The sequence below is a fragment of the Fusarium sambucinum genome, chromosome I, assembly GCF_050947815.1.
Source record: "Fusarium sambucinum isolate potato_lamoka chromosome I, whole genome shotgun sequence".
Taxonomy (NCBI): domain Eukaryota; kingdom Fungi; phylum Ascomycota; class Sordariomycetes; order Hypocreales; family Nectriaceae; genus Fusarium; species Fusarium sambucinum.
Window position 1 is genome coordinate 12,122,047 of NC_139294.1, and position 16,984 is coordinate 12,139,030.

Sequence of the window (16,984 nt, forward strand, 5' to 3'; positions counted from 1 at the left end):
CCTGATCTGAACTATGAAGTGACATATCCGAAGTAGCTCGTTGTGTAAGATACATTGTATTAGAATACACCAAGAGGTAATGCCACCTTATATTCGTGTGTGTGAGCTCCAGTCCAAATATCTCTCGGCTGCTTTGACGAAAGGATTAGCCACGCTGGTTTTGTTATTATTGATTGAACTTCAAAATACGGAAAAAAGATGACTGCGAGGGCATTACTAAGAATTAGGCCGCTAAGATTCACGGCTCAGAGCTCTCGACTCTTGTCTCCAACATCAACACAATGGAGACCTACTCATCGAAACATCCCATCTCCGGGTCGGCTGTCTTGGTGTTATTTCAGTGGCACTTCGGCTAGGCATGCAGATCTTGTCGTTAAGGTCCCCCTAATGGCTGAGTCCATTAGTGAGGGCACACTCGCTACCATTCATAAGCAGGTCGGCGACCAAATCGGAGCAGACGAAGAGCTGGCCAGTATAGAGACGGATAAGATCGATGTCGCAGTTAACGCGGCCGAGGGAGGAGTTGTTGCCGAGCTGTTTGCTCAGGAGGGAGATGTTGTCACAGTTGGCCAAGCCATTGCTCGCATAGAAACCGGCTCAATTGATACTGCATCGTGCGAGCCTCAAAAAGAATCCTCCAAGGAAGTCAAGGAGGGTGTTACTGATCACACGCAGAGGCTTCCTACGGACAGCAAAGGTGGTACGTATAGCGAGAAGGCAGTCGAACACCCGACAAGCATAGGGTCGCTAGTTACCTTGGTGCCTGATACACAGCCTGATTCTGAACATACTGCCAACCCAAAACATGGCTCATCATCACGAAGCGAGCACGTGGTATGTGTTCGACATCTGACGACTATGGTGTCATCTCAACTGTTTCGTAAATGCTGACCAACATGACAGGAGAAAATGTCACGTATGCGCAAGACCATTTCAACACGTCTCAAGCAGTCCCAAAACACATGCGCCTCGTTAACCACGGTTCAAAAGATTGATATGACAGCCCTCATGCAATGGCGGGCAAAGTACAAAGAGGACGTAGCTAAGCATTATGGCGTCAGGTTAGGCTATATGGGAGCTTTTGCAAAGGCCACAGCTCTTGCTGCCAAGAAGGTCCCCGAGATCAACGCCAGCATTGATACGGACCGCGAGGTTATCACTTACAGAGACTACGTCGATATTAGTATTGCCGTCTCATCCCCCAAAGGATTAGTTACGCCCGTGGTAAGGAACTGTGACTCGCTTAGTATAGTCGAGTTGGAAAAGGAGATTGCCACAGTGTCACAGAAGGTATCATGACCACCCCTCTACACCAAAGCGCCTCGTTCAGCTGACATCCGGAACTTAAATTCCAGGCCCGAGATTCCAAATTGACCATGGATGATCTTACTGGTGGTAACTTCTCCATTAGTAACCCTGGTATCTTCAACTCCTTGTTCGGAACACCAGTTATCAACTACCCGCAAGCTGCAGTTTTCAACATGAACACAATTAAAGACCGAGTTGTCGCAGTAAACGGCAAGGCGGAGATACGACCAGTTAGTTCTGTTCTACTTCCTTGTTATGTTGTAGGCAAGCTGCTGATAAGCCTGATAGATGATGTACATCACTGTGACTTACGATCACAGATTAATTGATGGTAGAGAAGCCGTTTCTTTCCTCAACATTGTCAAGAGGTATATAGAAGACCCTGCTAGGATGTTGCTTGAGTAAATAGGAGGGGCTAGAATAGAAATACAGGCAGTATTGTTTTTGCAACTATGAAATGATAAAATTAATTTCCTTTGTATCAGCTGACACTCCGAAAGGAGCCGCACGCTTAACAGTAGATGTAGGGTAACAGTAGTTAAATGTTAAAGTGTGCAGGGATCTGAGTCATCAATACGGACAAAATCGGCGTAAAAGCTGATATTAGATAATAGTAGCATGATAAAACTAATATACTCAAATAGTCGGCGAATTCTCGGTGAATATCTAGTAGCTAATACGTTAACTTATTGAAATGCCAAGTCGTGTAGGTCTGAACCTTGTATACAAATACTGTTGACTTTTTTATTAGTTTCGGGCCGAGATCCACACAACTTCCGAGCCCGGACTTCGGATGTAAGGGTGTTAGCGTCGTGTCTACTCGGGAGCTATGAACTCCCCTGACACTCCTGCCCCACTCGTTCCGAGGATGGCAGATCCGTGATGTGAGATAGAGGGTTCGGCCTCAATTCCCGGGGATCACCAACACGCGCTAGCAGCATTAATCATGCCGAGAGGTGCCGCCTCCGGGACAAGGTGCCCTGCAATTGCGTGCAGTCTTTTAGTTTATAACGTGAAGTTCGGGGAAGGATATGCTTTGCCGATACCTTGTTGCAGTCATAACGTCTTTGGATCTGGCTACAACATTCGCCTAGCTTCTTACTAGCTGAACTTGATGATATCTCGGATGCTCCCATTCTATGTTCTCCGGGTATTGCTTTGCGCATGTAAGAACTCCTAGTATCTACAGAACTTGAAGATCGTGCACACCAGTAACGACAATGCTCCATGCTCAGAGTATCATTGTGGCGCGGGAGGCGTTGAAGTCCCAGTGTCGCCACATAGGTGCTGTCAAGCGCTGCCGTTCCAATGTCGGACGTATAGGATATTCCTCCGTGCAAAGAAGAATACGAGCATGTAGTCAAAGGGCATTCGCTTCCGCCGCAGAGGCATTTAATAGAAATGAGAGCTATGTTCGCCATGGTTACTTCTATGAAGACAATTCCTCCAAGGCTCTACCATTAGACCTGGAAGAGGATAGACCACCGGTAAGTTGTGAAAGACAATGAAGCAGACTAAACTTGTGCACACGTCTAACATAAGTTTGCCTAGATCATCGCAGAATCATTTCTGCAAGGGGGTGCAGCCAACTACATCGACGAAATGTTCAAATCATGGAAGGAAAACCCCGAATCTGTCCATGTTTCTTGGAGGACATATTTCCGGAATATGGAAGATCGATCGCGGCCTGCATCTGAAGCTTTCCAACCACCCCCGGGACTGCTATCTTCCCGTGAAACCCCAGCCACTCCAGGAATTGATCCTGGACAGGCAGCCGAGGTGGTCTTACATCTTAAAGTCCAGCATTTGGTACGTGCCTACCAGTCACGCGGGCACTACCATGCCAAGACTGATCCCTTGGGCGCACGCTTGAATGCTCTTGACGTCCGTCCTAGCCAATCTGATCTTCCGCGCGCAGTCGAGCTTGACCCGGCATACTACGGCTTTACCGAAAAGGACATGGACCGCCACTTCAACCTCGGTCCTGGCATCCTTCCTCGATATGCCACCGAGAGCAGGAAGTCAATGACGCTGCGAGACATCATAGCCGCATGCGAGAGCAGATACTGTGGAAGTTATGGCGTCGAATATCTACATATTCCAGATCGCGTCAAGTGTGATTGGTTACGGGATCGTCTCGAAACACCCACTCCGTTCAACTTCTCGCGGGAGGAAAAACGAAGAACTCTTGACGGCCTCGTTTGGGGAACGTCTTTTGAACGCTTTCTCGCAGCTAAGTTTCCTAACGAGAAGCGTTTTGGTCTCGATGGTTCGGAAGGACTCGTGCCCGGTGTCATGTCCTTAATCGACCACAGCGCCGACGTCCATGGTGTGGAGAACATTACCATTGGCAGTTGCCATCGCGGGCGTTTGACGATGCTAGGAACAGTCTATGGGAAGGCACCAGAGGCTCTATTTGCCGAATTCTCCGGCAGAGTTCGGACAGACATGATTCGACATATGGCCGGTGATGTGAAATACCACCATGGTCACGATGGCCAGAGAGTGTCTCCCCAAGGGCGCAATGTCGATATATCAGTACTTGCAAATCCATCGCATCTCGAGGCTGTTGACCCTGTCGCTACTGGAAAGGCATTTGCTAACCAGCGGCTACATAATGACCCAGGAAAGACACGAAACATGTGTGTTACTCTGCACGGAGATGCTGCCATCGCAGGCCAGGGTGTAGTCTACGAGACACTTGGCTTATCTCGCCTACCTGCTTACGACGTAGGTGGCACTATTCGACTTGTCGTCAACAACCAGGTCGGATTTACTACAGATATGCACTACTCCAGGTCAACTCCCTACGCTTCGGACATTGTCAAAGTTGTCGACGCCCCCATCTTCCATGTCAATGCCGATGACGTGGAGTCTGTTGTTTTCCTTTGTAAGCTGGCGGCAGACTGGCGAGCAACGTTCCAAAGCGACTGTGTAGTGGATATTATTTGCTACAGAAAGTTTGGTCATAATGAATTTGACCAACCGAGCTTTACGCAACCTCTGATGTACCAAAGGGTTGCTGCACAAACGCCCTCATTGGAGAAGTATGCTCAAAAGTTAGTGTCTGAGGGCTCATTCACTGCGGAGGAGATCGAATCCTCCCGCAAACATGTATGGGATCGTCTAAATGAGATGTATGATAACAGCAAAGACTTCATCTCATCTCGGGAAACATTCACGGCCGCATGGCAAAATCTCAAGTCGCCTGAAAGCCTGAGGGATGACACCCTATTGCCTGTCGCTACATCCATTGACGAGTCAATGTTACAACAAGTAGCGACCAAGGCGCTGAGCGTTCCAAGCGGTTTTACACTACACAGCAATCTGGAGCGCATCCTAGCTGGCCGTAAAAAGGCTCTGAACAACGGGAGCGTGGATTGGTCCACAGCTGAGGCGTTGGCTCTCGGAAGCTTGTGTCTAGAGAATCATCCTGTGCGTCTGACTGGCCAAGATGTCCAAAGAGGCACATTCTCGCAGCGGCATGCTGTGCTGCACCACCAGGAAACCGGCGAGTCTTGGACCCCACTGAACAACCTTTCGACAGAACAAGCCTTGTTCGAAGTAGAGAACTCACCACTAAGCGAGTTTGGTGCCTTAGGCTTCGAGTACGGCGTGAGTTTGGCCGACCCAAACTCACTTGTCATGTGGGAGGCTCAGTTCGGAGACTTTGCAAACAATGCCCAGGTCATTATTGACAACTTCATCGCAGCTGGTGAGACGAAATGGCTTGATCGGTCTGGACTTGTCCTTTCGTTACCCCATGGATATGATGGACAGGGTGCCGAGCACTCCTCTGCCCGTATCGAGCGATTCTTGATGCTTTGTTCAGAAGAGGGAAGGCGATATCCGACAGAACCTGAGCGCGCCCATCAAGACGTCAACATCGGGGTGGTATATATGACTACACCTGCAAACTACTTCCACATTCTTCGCCGGCAAATGAAAAGACAGTACAGGAAGCGTACGTATATCCCCATCACAACATGTGACCTGCCTTTTCATATACAAAGTCATTAAGACTCTTTGTATTCTCAAACTCTCGGGGTTCGCAATTTACTAACTTTCGTGTAGCTTTGGTTATATTCTTCTCCAAGTCTCTACTTCGTCACCCCTTAACTCGTTCTGATACGGCCGACTTCACTGGCTCGTCAGCCTTCCAGCCGGTGATTACAGATCCTGAACATGGCCAATCCATCGAGGATCCGGAAGCCATTCAACGTGTTGTTCTATGCTCAGGCCAAGTGTACTCTGCGCTCCAGAAACAAAGAGAAATAGAAGAGATCAGGGACGTGGCCATTACGAGAATAGAAGAGCTCCATCCCTTCCCCTGGGCCGAGGTCAAATCTAATCTCGATCAGTATAAGAATGCCAAGACAATTGTATGGGCACAAGAAGAGCACTACAATGGAGGAGCGTGGCATTACGTCCGGGATCGGTTGGAAGCAGTTCTACGTGAGACAACCCATCATTCGCAACGGCGAGTGCTCTTTGCAGGCCGAGGACCTAGCGCCAGTCCGGCTGCTGGCCTCAAGGATATTCACTATGCCGAGGAGAAGGAACTACTTCATGATGCGTTTCATGTTCAGGAGTAGATAATAAACCAAGGTAGTTTATTTATAGTTATGGGACTATGTACCTCATAACGCTGCTTTTGATTACGTGTGTGACGTTGTGGCTCTCATGTACTCGTGCAGGCGGAATTAAATAGTAGTAACAAAAGTTATATATTCCCAGACTTACTGTAGATTATGATATACGGCATGTCTCAGTGATTTCACGCGTAGTAAGAGCCCAAAGATGAAAAAGATGACGAACGATAGTGTTCTGTATAGCCAAACCTGTTATATCTGAAGAACCTTAAGTAATATATAAAATGTCCTTGTAAACTCAATGTACTGCTGCTAATCTTAAACGTGGTAGAAGCTATTGCTCGAGTAGCTCAAGTCCTACTGCTCAATTACTCTTAGATAGCACCCAGTTCACGCAATTGTCCCACAAGTCCAGGTACATCACCCACGATACTCCCTACCTTTCGTTTGGAGGGCTCTGTAGCATGTTAACCAAACCATTATCAGTCATGAAAAGCCTCCGTACTTACCATCGATTCGGAGGACCTGTAGCATTTTGCGATCCTCTACACCGTAGTCTTGGAGGGTTCTTTGTTCGATCTTCTTTTTCTTCGCTTTCATGATACTCGGAAGTGTTGCATAGCGGGGCTCGTTCAGCCGTAGGTCAGTAGTCACTAACATCGGTAGCTGACCCTTGACTGTCTGTGTTCCTCCGTCTATTTCCCTCGTGACCGTGGCACTTTCTCCTTCGATCTCAATCTTGCTTGCTTGTGTTGCCTGGGGCCAGTTTAGTAATCCGGCAAGCAGTTGCCCTGTTTGACCAAAGTCATTATCGATGGCCTGCTTGCCCATGAGAACCAAGTTTGACTTTTCCTTTTGTGCCACTGCTTGAAGTAATCTTGCAACTACCAACGGCTCCATGGACTCTGCTTGCTCCTCAGGTACGTTGATATGGATTGCTCTATCGGCGCCCATGGCCATTGCGGTCCGGAGCACGTCTTGGCATTTGATTGGCCCTGCAGACACGGCAACAATTTCCTCGACGGGGTGCTTGCGTTCGCGTAACCTAACTGCCTCTTCCACCGATAGCTCGTCAAACGGATTGAGCGAGTGTTTGACACCACTCTTTTCCACGCCTTTCAAATCCGTTCGGACGCGGACTTTGACCTAAGGTTGTCAGTCAATTATGGGCTCTAGATAAATTTGAAAGGACAGCTAAATCTCGACATACCGCGTAGTCAATAACTCTTTTGAGGGGAACCAAGATCCGAAGCGGCTGAGTCATTTTACTAATGTGGTTCACGTCGTAAGGACATGTCCATTAGTCTATCTATAAATCGTCGCTTCTGAAGTCTGAAGAAAGAGGGCACACAGAAGTATACCACATTTATCAACGTACTTCTTACTGGCTCTACTGCATCTGAACGATGAAATGCCGACTCTGCACAGCGTTACTAGTTCCGTGCTTCTTCCGGAACTTGGAACAATCGGTCAATGTCGGCTTTTGCCTTTTAGGGAAAATCGCCTCGGGCCAGGATCCGGCATCGACCCGGGGCAACTCGGCAGATCGGCCAATTATGATTGCATGCTGGCACGCCAACAAGCCTCGACGGTATTACCACTAATTCTTCTGTTGGATAGAATTGCCATCGGGTAATTAATTCGAGCCGTTTAACACAAGGTCGTTCAACATTCGAGTTGTAACTTCATTTTGAACTTTTATAACACATCCTTTCTGAGCTGCAATTACACTTTAATGGGATTCCCTCTTGCTTGCGTGTCATTTAAACAGTCTAGTCACTATCTTTGGTGAACGTAGCCACTATATATAATGTACGCTTTGACACGAACGATTGCGGCGCGTTTATCTACGCCACCCCAGCGATATATCAGCCGGTCTGCTTCAACACTGGCCGTTCTAGAAGTTCGCAATGGGGTACTATCCTCAGACGCGGCACGCACAGTTACTGCTGCTCCTGGCCTCAAGGGCCCCGTCACTGCGCTTCTGGTAGGGGCCAATTCGACCGCAGCCTTAGATGCTGAGGCTGCGACCATGAAAGGCTTGACCAGCCTCGTCACCCTTACTGAAGCACAAAAAGGCGATATGGATAAGGTCAGTAACAGTTGTTCATTTTAAGCCATTTACTGACCAGAAATTCGGCCTAGCGCACCGCTGAAAACTGCGCCTCCTTGCTTGCTAGCTACGTCAGACAAGGTAAATACACTCACGTTGTGGCGGCGAACTCGGTCTTCAGCAGAGATGTCGTGATACGTGCAGCAGCCCTCAATGGCCATCAGCCTATATCAGACGTAATTGCAATCGAATCTGAGGATGGTATGTGTGTAATAATCTTTGTTTAAGATTGAACTTGATGGCTGATGTGGATAGTCTTTGTGCGGCCGATTTACGCTGGGAACGCAGTCATGACAGTCAAGTCCAACGATGATGTCAAATACGTTACCGTTCGCGCCTCAGCCTTTCCCGCTACAGAACTGGCAGATGAATCTATATCCATCACGGTAGACGACAAAGTAGTATGCTCGAAAGCACCGCGAAGCACTGAGTGGCTACAGGAGGATCTGATTAAGAGCGATCGGCCTGAGTTGGGGACTGCCCCGAGGGTGGTTTCAGGTGGAAGAGGACTCAAGTCCAAAGCTGACTTTGACCGAGTTATTGCTCCTCTTGCAGATTTCCTCGGGGCTTCAATTGGTGCATCTCGTGCTGCGGTTGACAGTGGATTTGCAGACAATAGCTTGCAAGTCGGCCAGACCGGGAACGTAGTCGCTCCGGAGCTATACGTGGCTATCGGGATCTCCGGGGCCATTCAGCATCTTGCTGGAATGAAGGACAGCAAGGTCATCGCAGCCATCAACAAAGATGCAGATGCGCCTATCTTCCAGGTTGCTGACGTAGGACTAGTCGGAGACCTATTTGAGGCGGTGCCTGAACTTGTGCAGAACTTGACGACCAAATGATCTCTATAAATCTACAAGTTATTGAAACACAAATAATAAGTTTGCTTCGCTCTATTCATTTATTTCCAATCCTTGTAGGAAATGTGAGTAATCTGGTCTGTTAAAGTGATTCAGTATCTATGAAAACATGATACACGCTGTTTCGAAAGCTTCAAACCAACAACATGTCTTCCTGGAAAGCATTTCAGCCTAGAGCAATTTATAATCCACCCGCTCTACTTCTAGCAGTTATTAAGATTACCCGAAAGGTTGCTGTGGCACAGATTTCAACGTAGGAATAATCATCATCTTGTTCAACAACCATCACAATAAGCTCTTCAATCTCCCCTCCCAGGCATCAAGCTTCACTTTTGAGATATGGTTATCCACATCCACACCGCATGCCCTAGCTCTACCAAGTAGTGATAGAGCTTTCTTGACTACAGGCGCATCAATCATCTGACCATCCAGCTTCCAAGCACCCTTGCCCCTTTTCTGTGAGTCGATATCCCCCAAATAGACCTTTGCTGCCCATTGTACTTCCTCGCTAGAAGGTGCAAAAGCACGCTGTATGGTCTCGGCTTGGGAAGGATGGATAGCTTGTTTGCCGGTGAAGCCAAGGCTTCGACCCTCCCTACATTCCTCTTCCAGAGCCCTGGCGTCAGTGGTTTGGCTCACATTGGCAGATACCATGTCGATTATGGACGGGATACCGTATGCCCGACATGCATTTACGATGGTAGACCGTGCTAGAAGCACTTCCCGCCGATCTGGTAGCTTTGAAAGCCCGACACTGGCCATGTAGTCTTCGGCAGCAAATCCTAATCCTACCAGTCCCAGTGTTCGACCAGCTCGACAAATATCCAGTACGTTGGCAAGTCCCATGGCGGACTCTATCAAGCCGATTACATGTATCGGCCGTGATGGCGGCGCATCTTCTGGCTGTTGAGAAGATTCTAACATTGCAGGTCGAAATAGACTCCTCTGCGGGGCGACGTGTCGAATGATGTCTGTAACAAAACGTAGGTCTGCTGCCGACTGAACCTTTGGTACGACAATTGTGTCTAGGTTGTCTCCCCCCTCAACCATCTGGTCAATTAACGGTCAGTGATCAGGCGGAAGTATCGGGTGCCTACTTTAATCTCATACCATACGGGTAACATCTTGCAACGCTAGACCAGTATCTACTGCATTGATACGCACAGCTACCTCCTCAGGGCCTTGGCCAGACCTTTGCGCGGTGTTTGTAGCTATGTACTCTGCCACCAGGCTCCTAGCAAGCTCTTTCAACTCTGGGGTCACGGAATCTTCAAGGTCATATATCACTGAATCAACGGCGAAGGTGCTCGACTTGCTCAGCATTTTCCTAGATGACCCAGGTACTACATTAAGGTTAGCATTATCTTGTGGCGTCATACAGGTGATGTTGTCATGATAGTCTCTCACCATAGAGTAGGGCCCGGCGAAGGTAGGTAGGAAGTGACATGATGGACAGTCCGAAAATGCAAGCTGATAGTTAAAGATGCCGTAATTTAACGAATAACCTACGCAATGAGCACTTCATATTCCCAAATTCCTAGATACATTAGCAAGACTCTATACTGCTAAGTGGGTGGCACACCTGACTGATCCGAGCTTGTTTCGGCAACGACATCCGATTATCCGGATCTGGTGTCACGCGTCCACACTCGCAGCGGGGTCCATTCCAGCAAAAGCACCGCGTCTACCGCTTGATGGTGACCATCCTCTTGATCTATATCCGCCCATACTTCGGAAGTGATAACCCATGGATGAAACCGTGTCCGAAGGCCGTGCCGCGCAGACGAGTCCGGGGCCGGCGCCAAGTCGTCCTAGACGTGGGTATGGACTCGGTGTCGGCGTTGGCCCACGCACGTCGACTGCATGTCTCATGTGCCGGGACAAAAAGGTGAAATGCTCCGGCTCGCGACCCTGCGTTTACTGCGTCAAACGCGGTCTAGATTGTGTTTTTACTCGCCCGTCTAAGCGGAGACTCTATTCAGTCACGTAGGTTACATTCTACCTCAACACCATCTCGCTGATCAACTGTAACCAGTCACATTCGTAACCTGGAGGACAAAGTAGCCGAATATGAGAATTCAACGTCGCTGGCTCCTGACTTCAACCAAGGTCTTCCCCAAGTAAACCTTGAGCCGCCTGTTTCTGAGCCCAGCCCTCCATCTCCTGTGGAGTCCAGATTGACACCACTATCCGGAGGTCTAGTGGAGGGCGGTACTGCACAGCAACAACCACGGCAGCAACGGTATTCAGTACCTTGTTCTCCTCATCTTCACATCAGCCCTGTGACTGCAGTTGAGTCAAGTCCAAAAGCACACACGATACCCAGAGGTGAGACATCATCTACCAACTTCTTACAATGTACTCATAGCATGCTAATATTTGTCCTCGCCTTGCCCAGTTCTTGCGCCGGCAACGTCTCTCTCTTCGAGCGACACGTTCAGCTCCGAGCTCAGGAATCTTTTAAGTGGGCGTTCTCGCCCAAACCCAGGGCCGGCTTCCGCTCCGGCCAATGACGCTACACCAAGGTCTATTTGCCAGAGTCGACTGGGCATTGATAAGATCAAACACTGGCCAACAGAAGAAGATGCATATAGCATGCTGAACATTGTTGTTCTGAATGTGGGTATATCCCAGCATCTATTTGATGTTAGAGCGTTCTCAGATAATATGTCTTCCTTGTTTGGCGACGATGCCGTCGATGCTGAATTACTCGACATATGGTATCCAGAATGTCTTTTGATCTTTGCCATCGGGAGACTTCTCCAGGCAAAGTGGGACGATGAATCCAAGCCCCCAGGCGATGAGTTCTTCCAAGAGGCTCTCAAACGTATGCCGGATTTAAGTGGCCTGCGATAGCATGGGGTCCTCAGTATCGAGCTTATGGGGTTGTCCGCTCTCTATCTACAGATTGCAGATCGAAAGGAGGACGCTTACCTCTATGTAGGTAGCTTCTCTAAACCCGCAGCTCGGTTACTAAACGTCACACCATTAGGCTAGTACGGCCCTCCGATTGTCGTTGGGCCTTTCTTTACACAAATCCGGACCATTTCGGAGTCATAAACGCTCAGAAGCAGTGCATCGTAACCGACTTTGGTGGTCCATCTACATGCAGGAACGGTATATCACCCTTGATCGTGTATTCAACATGGTCTAATGTATAGCAGGAGACTTGCTGCCGCCGTAGGCTTCCCGATGGCTGTTTCGGACACATCAATCACTACAGCTCAGCCCACAGACCAGATCGGATACCCATCCGCCGCTGCCATTGCAGTCAATGTAAAGTTGGCTCAGATTACTGGCCGTATCACCACCAGTTCGTCTACGTATACATCTCTGGTAGCACCGCACTAACATTACCAAGCCATTTATTCCCAAAATAATGACACAGAGGATGTTTTCATCAAGGAAGTTCAAGACATCCTGCACTCGCTAGGCAAGATTGAGAATGAGATGCCCGCCGAAATCTCAGGCGGGTCGCATCCTACCGAGCTTTTACTTAGCAATGGGCCCCTGTCTAGCTCTCAGCTATCATCAGCAAGGACAATTGCATCTCTTCATCTGACAGTCAACCAGGTAAAGATACTACCAGGTTTTTTCGAGTCTCAAATTAACGATAGCAGAATATCATCTACGCAGTGCGACCGATACTGCTACACATCACTCGTAGTAGTTTCAGTGGAGGTAGCGACTTCTATACGTCCATGAGTCACACGCTTCGTAGACTTGCAGACACTTGCGTTGAAGCAGCTCGCAAAAGCTTGGTGATTCTCCACGGTCTGCGCAAACAAGACATCATAGGTACACATCTTTACTCACTCAACCCTGCTCGAAACTAATGTGTACGACAACTCAGCCAAACACGCTTTCCTCGATCTTGACTGTCTCTTCTCTACCGGGTTTATTTTTGTGCTTGCGGTCATCGTCAACTCTGATAAAGCCCAGGCCTACGAAGGCATCGAAAGCGTCCGAAGCATCCTGATGTATCTCGCTAACCTAGGAAATCGAGCCGCTACCAAGCGTCTGGCCGAGATCGATCAGATGTGTGCCAGTCTAACTCTTCAGACAGAAACGCCTGACATGAACGTCAGACAACCCGAAATGCTTATGCAGCCCTTTTCATTCTACTCGGGTACCGAACGTGCATCTAGGAGTGTGCCCATAGCACCGGGTAAAGCACAAGGCCAGAGACTGAGCGCCCAGACCATGTCAGATAAGAATGCCTTTGAGATTCAGGACGCTGTAATGGCCGGGACGGAAGACCTGGGTGATATTGTGCTTGAAGGCGAAGATGATCTTTACTGGATATACCACAATCCCTCACTTTCGCTTACAGGCGTGGAACAAGTAGATTGGGAGACTTTGGAAAACCATATCGTTTAGTGTATGTTGATTTAGCGATCTGAAAAAAGCATTTCCATCATGGCCTCAAGATCATGTCTGATTCTGAAATAACCCCCTTCATGCACAGCTTATCTTCATTCCCAGTCACAGTCTCTACTTTTCCCACCGACTGCTTGCCAGAACTAGTCTTGATAAATTACAAGTCGCCTGACTATAGGGGTGGTGCTCTGTATATGACTTCGTTGGGTTCTGCGCTATGAATAACGTGAATATCGCGTCAATAGTCGATAACTTCATTAAAATGCAGTTCGTTTTATTAAAATAGGCTATAGACTGCCCTATATAAAGTAACTATAGTTTAATAATAACTATCTATTAGGTTATAATAATTTTATATAATTTACTTAAAAGGTTCTTACTATAATGAAAGCGGGTAATAGTTTTCCCACGGTAGATTATTATATCGGTTAATTTAAATGCCTTAACAATAGAGACTATGGCTATTACTTCACTCTAATGTTATAATAAGTTAGTGGACGACCTATATTAAATGAATAAAACGCAAAGTAAACAGCAGTATAATTCTTACTCAAAATTGACATTCTACACACAACACCATGCAAGTCGCTAAGCCCTTCATTCTTTTCTTCAATCCGGTTCGACACGCTAAGGCTGTATACGAGGATTTACAGAAAGTTGCGAGAGTCGAGGTGGTAACAAGCCGTGGCCGGCAGCAATTTTTCAAGGATGTACAGGATAAGTATAAAGACATACAAGTAATATACAGGACTTCAGCAAGTGGAGCAGTAAGTTTCTTTGGTGGTTTGCAAGAAGTCGTTGATGATGTTAACATGTTCTAGGTTGCTGGTAATTTTGATGCCGACTTCATTCAACATCTTCCTTCCAGCTGCAAGTACATTTGTCACAATGGCGCAGGCAAGTCTCACATCACAATATGGTCAGCACTGTATTCACTTACATCACCACAGGCTATGATCAGATCGACCCCAGTGCCTGTGCTGAGCGTGGTATTACTCTTACGTATGCACCAGACCCGGTTACAAATGCCACGGCTGACCTAGCCCTCTGGCTGCTTCTGGGGTCCTTAAGGCGATTGAACCCATCCCTCAACTCTTTGCGTCGCGGTGATTTTAAAAAGGACATTGACTTTGGTCATGACCCTGAAGGCAAGGTCCTTGGTATCTTGGGTATGGGCCGAATTGGTCGCGCGCTCAAAGCGCGATGCGAGCCTTTCGGTATCATCACGCAATACCACAATCGCTCGGAGCTGTCCCTTGACCAAGCCGCCGGTGCTCAATATGTCTCATTCGACAAGCTGATCTCCGAAAGCGACATCATCAGCGTAAACGTCCCGCTCAATGCGAAAACGAAACATCTGATCGGCGCCGAAGAGTTTGGAAAGATGAAGGACGGCGTTGTTATCATAAACACGGCTAGGGGTGCCATCATTGACGAAAATGCACTTGCTGATGCCTTGGATTCGGGCAAGGTCGCTTCAGCTGGTCTAGACGTTTACGAGCATGAGCCTGAAATCAACGAACGACTGCTTAAGAACGAGCGAGCTCTTCTCGTACCACATTTGGGTACACATACAGTTGAGACGCTGAAAAAGATGGAGACATGTGCTATGGAGAATGCACGACGGGCAGTGTTGGGCAAGCCATTGTTGACTCCTGTGCCAGAGCATGCGGGCTTACATAGTGCTAGTCCTTAATTTTTAAGTGCTCCGTGAAGCTCGTTATTAGTTTAAAGCAATCATAAAAGATTCTTTATTCCATCACAGGTTATCGTCTGGCGTGTTGCAGAATGATCTTGTCCATTACTGAAGTCTTAATTGTTTACACACCGCGATAACCTTACTCCAGGGTAAAGGCAAAAGTTATGCCTTTGTTCTATGAAATTAAACAGAAATTCAAAAACCGCACGTATTCACGCTTGAAGTCTTGATTAAATGCATTTGTCGATTGTTCATTTGTGAATCACCAGAACGATTTTCCACAACTTAAATCAGGTTTCATACGACGTAGAAGCGAGCCCATTTCAACGTACAAAAATTAATCCCGGCAATTTTAAGCCGGCAGATGTATTGTGCGAGCTATCCACTAGCGTCCGAACTAGGAGTGAGTGTCGGTAAATGTAATAACCGAACATGTCTACGATAGTGGACCTCCAGATCGGCAGAAAGATTTACCAGTAGTAATGTCTCGTAAGCTGGTCATTACTTATTTCAAAAAGAGCCATTTCTTTCTCAGCTTCAAATTCCAAATACATAATCACGTGATCAACCATACAATCCTTATTCAAGACCTTTTCTCCGACCATTCTATACTACAACCGTTGAGATGACTAAGATTGCTCTACTTGGCGCCGCTGGCCAGATCGGTACTCCACTCAGTCTTCTCTGCAAGGCCGTAAGCTCATACGCTGTCGCTCAAATAACGCTTGGACAATATGTTGACGAGAATAGAGCAACCTATTCACGGAGATCTCTCTGTACGATATCGTACATGTTCCTGGAATCGCCACAGACCTGAATCATATTGACACCAAGGCAAAGGTCTCTGGCTTTCTGCCCGACAATAATGGCCTGGTACGGGCACTAGAAGGCGCCGATATCGTTGTTGTAACCGCTGGAATCGCTAGAAAGCCCGGAATGACTCGAGATGGTGAGTTTTTCGGACAGTGAATCATTGCGGAAAGACACTGACCAGCTCATTCGTATAGATCTGTTCAAAGTATGAAGATGTAACCCTAAATGTGTGTGCAGCGTCAGGCCTCGGCTAACATGATACCATAGACCAACGCATCCATTATCTGGGATATATTTGCTCAGGTCGCCAAGACTTGTCCCAAGGCAATCTCTTGTGTTGTCACTAACCCTGTCAATTCGACAGTTCCTGTCGCCGCCCAGGCTCTGCGATCTGCCGGAGTATTTGACGCCTCTCGTCTTTTCGGTGTTACGACTCTGGACGTGGTACGTGCATCAACTTTCGCGTCGCATGCGCTTGGTGGTGATAGTGATCCTGCCGATATTAAAGTCCCGGTCATTGGCGGCCACAGTGGGGCGACTATCCTTCCGCTCTATAGCCAAGCTCAGCCTTCAATCGACCTCGGCAATGAGCTGCTGGCAGTGATTCATCGTGAGTATTCTCTTGCTTTCTCTCCATACTCCATCAAAAGAAACAACAATATCAGTAGTGCTAAAAGCTCATAATTCTATAGGCGTTCAATTTGGTGGGGACGAAATTGTTAAAAGCAAGCAAGGAGCTGGTAGTGCCACAACATGTATGGCCTACGCAGCTTTTAGATTCATCAAGGCTCTACTATCCGCAAGATCGGGGACGTCAGTCACTGAAGAGGCTTATGTTTATCTCCCAGATATCCCTGGAGGTAAAGAGATTGCAGACCAGCTCAACGTCGACTACTTTGCTGTCAAGATCGAGATAGGCAAACAGGGAGCCGAGAACGCAATTCCCATTGGCGCTATATCAGATGACGAGAAAGATCTTCTTCAAAAGGCTATTGGCGAGCTTCAGGCGAATATTCAGACCGGACTGGCATTCTCTACTGGCGAGAAAAAATAATACAGTATTATTTTAGTTAATAAAGCTAATACTGGTTTTAAAACCTGACACTTAAACTAATAGAGTGTATAATTACCATAGGAAACTATCTTCAAAATTTTCAGGCAATTCAATTGCCCTAGAGGTACCGTCTCGGATTCCATGAGTGCCTGTTGGTATGCAAGC

The 16,984-nt window shown here is 47.7% G+C and overlaps 9 protein-coding genes across 9 annotated transcripts; 7 read left to right on the forward strand and 2 right to left on the reverse strand.

Moving 5' to 3' along the window:
- Positions 1-387: 387 nt before the first annotated feature.
- On the forward strand, positions 388-1,713 carry FSST1_006689 (uncharacterized protein; the record flags this gene model as incomplete). The annotated part of the gene is made up of 4 exons (XM_083233082.1): positions 388-834; positions 904-1,290; positions 1,356-1,538; positions 1,597-1,713. 4 exons carry the CDS (start codon positions 388-390, stop codon positions 1,711-1,713), a joined length of 1,134 nt encoding a protein of 377 aa, XP_083090119.1.
- An 815-nt stretch (positions 1,714-2,528) lies between these two features.
- Positions 2,529-5,903, forward strand: FSST1_006690 (thiamine diphosphate-binding protein; the record flags this gene model as incomplete). The annotated part of the gene is made up of 3 exons (XM_083233083.1): positions 2,529-2,795; positions 2,860-5,272; positions 5,383-5,903. 3 exons carry the CDS (start codon positions 2,529-2,531, stop codon positions 5,901-5,903), a joined length of 3,201 nt encoding a protein of 1,066 aa, XP_083090120.1.
- Positions 5,904-6,274: 371 nt separating this feature from the next.
- On the reverse strand, positions 6,275-7,164 carry FSST1_006691 (electron transfer flavoprotein subunit beta/FixA family protein; the record flags this gene model as incomplete). The annotated part of the gene is made up of 3 exons (XM_083233084.1): positions 6,275-6,357; positions 6,410-7,046; positions 7,111-7,164. The coding sequence occupies 3 exons, from the start codon at positions 7,162-7,164 to the stop codon at positions 6,275-6,277; spliced, it is 774 nt and encodes a 257-aa protein (XP_083090121.1).
- Positions 7,165-7,710: 546 nt separating this feature from the next.
- Positions 7,711-8,855, forward strand: FSST1_006692 (uncharacterized protein; the record flags this gene model as incomplete). Its single annotated transcript, XM_083233085.1, has 3 exons — positions 7,711-7,992; positions 8,046-8,214; positions 8,269-8,855. 3 exons carry the CDS (start codon positions 7,711-7,713, stop codon positions 8,853-8,855), a joined length of 1,038 nt encoding a protein of 345 aa, XP_083090122.1.
- A 303-nt stretch (positions 8,856-9,158) lies between these two features.
- FSST1_006693 (HpcH/HpaI aldolase/citrate lyase family protein) lies at positions 9,159-10,320 on the reverse strand (the record flags this gene model as incomplete). Its single annotated transcript, XM_083233086.1, has 3 exons — positions 9,159-9,923; positions 9,984-10,216; positions 10,281-10,320. The coding sequence occupies 3 exons, from the start codon at positions 10,318-10,320 to the stop codon at positions 9,159-9,161; spliced, it is 1,038 nt and encodes a 345-aa protein (XP_083090123.1).
- A 300-nt stretch (positions 10,321-10,620) lies between these two features.
- Positions 10,621-11,729, forward strand: FSST1_006694 (Zn(II)2Cys6 transcription factor domain-containing protein; the record flags this gene model as incomplete). The annotated part of the gene is made up of 3 exons (XM_083233087.1): positions 10,621-10,859; positions 10,909-11,201; positions 11,272-11,729. The coding sequence occupies 3 exons, from the start codon at positions 10,621-10,623 to the stop codon at positions 11,727-11,729; spliced, it is 990 nt and encodes a 329-aa protein (XP_083090124.1).
- A 24-nt stretch (positions 11,730-11,753) lies between these two features.
- Positions 11,754-13,325, forward strand: FSST1_006695 (fungal specific transcription factor domain-containing protein; the record flags this gene model as incomplete). The annotated part of the gene is made up of 7 exons (XM_083233089.1): positions 11,754-11,813; positions 11,866-11,990; positions 12,038-12,186; positions 12,235-12,446; positions 12,491-12,671; positions 12,727-13,217; positions 13,269-13,325. 7 exons carry the CDS (start codon positions 11,754-11,756, stop codon positions 13,323-13,325), a joined length of 1,275 nt encoding a protein of 424 aa, XP_083090125.1.
- Positions 13,326-13,831: 506 nt separating this feature from the next.
- On the forward strand, positions 13,832-14,949 carry FSST1_006696 (2-hydroxyacid dehydrogenase UNK4.10; the record flags this gene model as incomplete). Its single annotated transcript, XM_083233090.1, has 3 exons — positions 13,832-14,020; positions 14,075-14,150; positions 14,204-14,949. 3 exons carry the CDS (start codon positions 13,832-13,834, stop codon positions 14,947-14,949), a joined length of 1,011 nt encoding a protein of 336 aa, XP_083090126.1.
- Positions 14,950-15,577: 628 nt separating this feature from the next.
- Positions 15,578-16,819, forward strand: FSST1_006697 (lactate/malate dehydrogenase; the record flags this gene model as incomplete). Its single annotated transcript, XM_083233091.1, has 5 exons — positions 15,578-15,646; positions 15,703-15,901; positions 15,960-15,970; positions 16,033-16,375; positions 16,458-16,819. The coding sequence occupies 5 exons, from the start codon at positions 15,578-15,580 to the stop codon at positions 16,817-16,819; spliced, it is 984 nt and encodes a 327-aa protein (XP_083090127.1).
- Between the last annotated feature and the right edge of the window lie 165 nt (positions 16,820-16,984).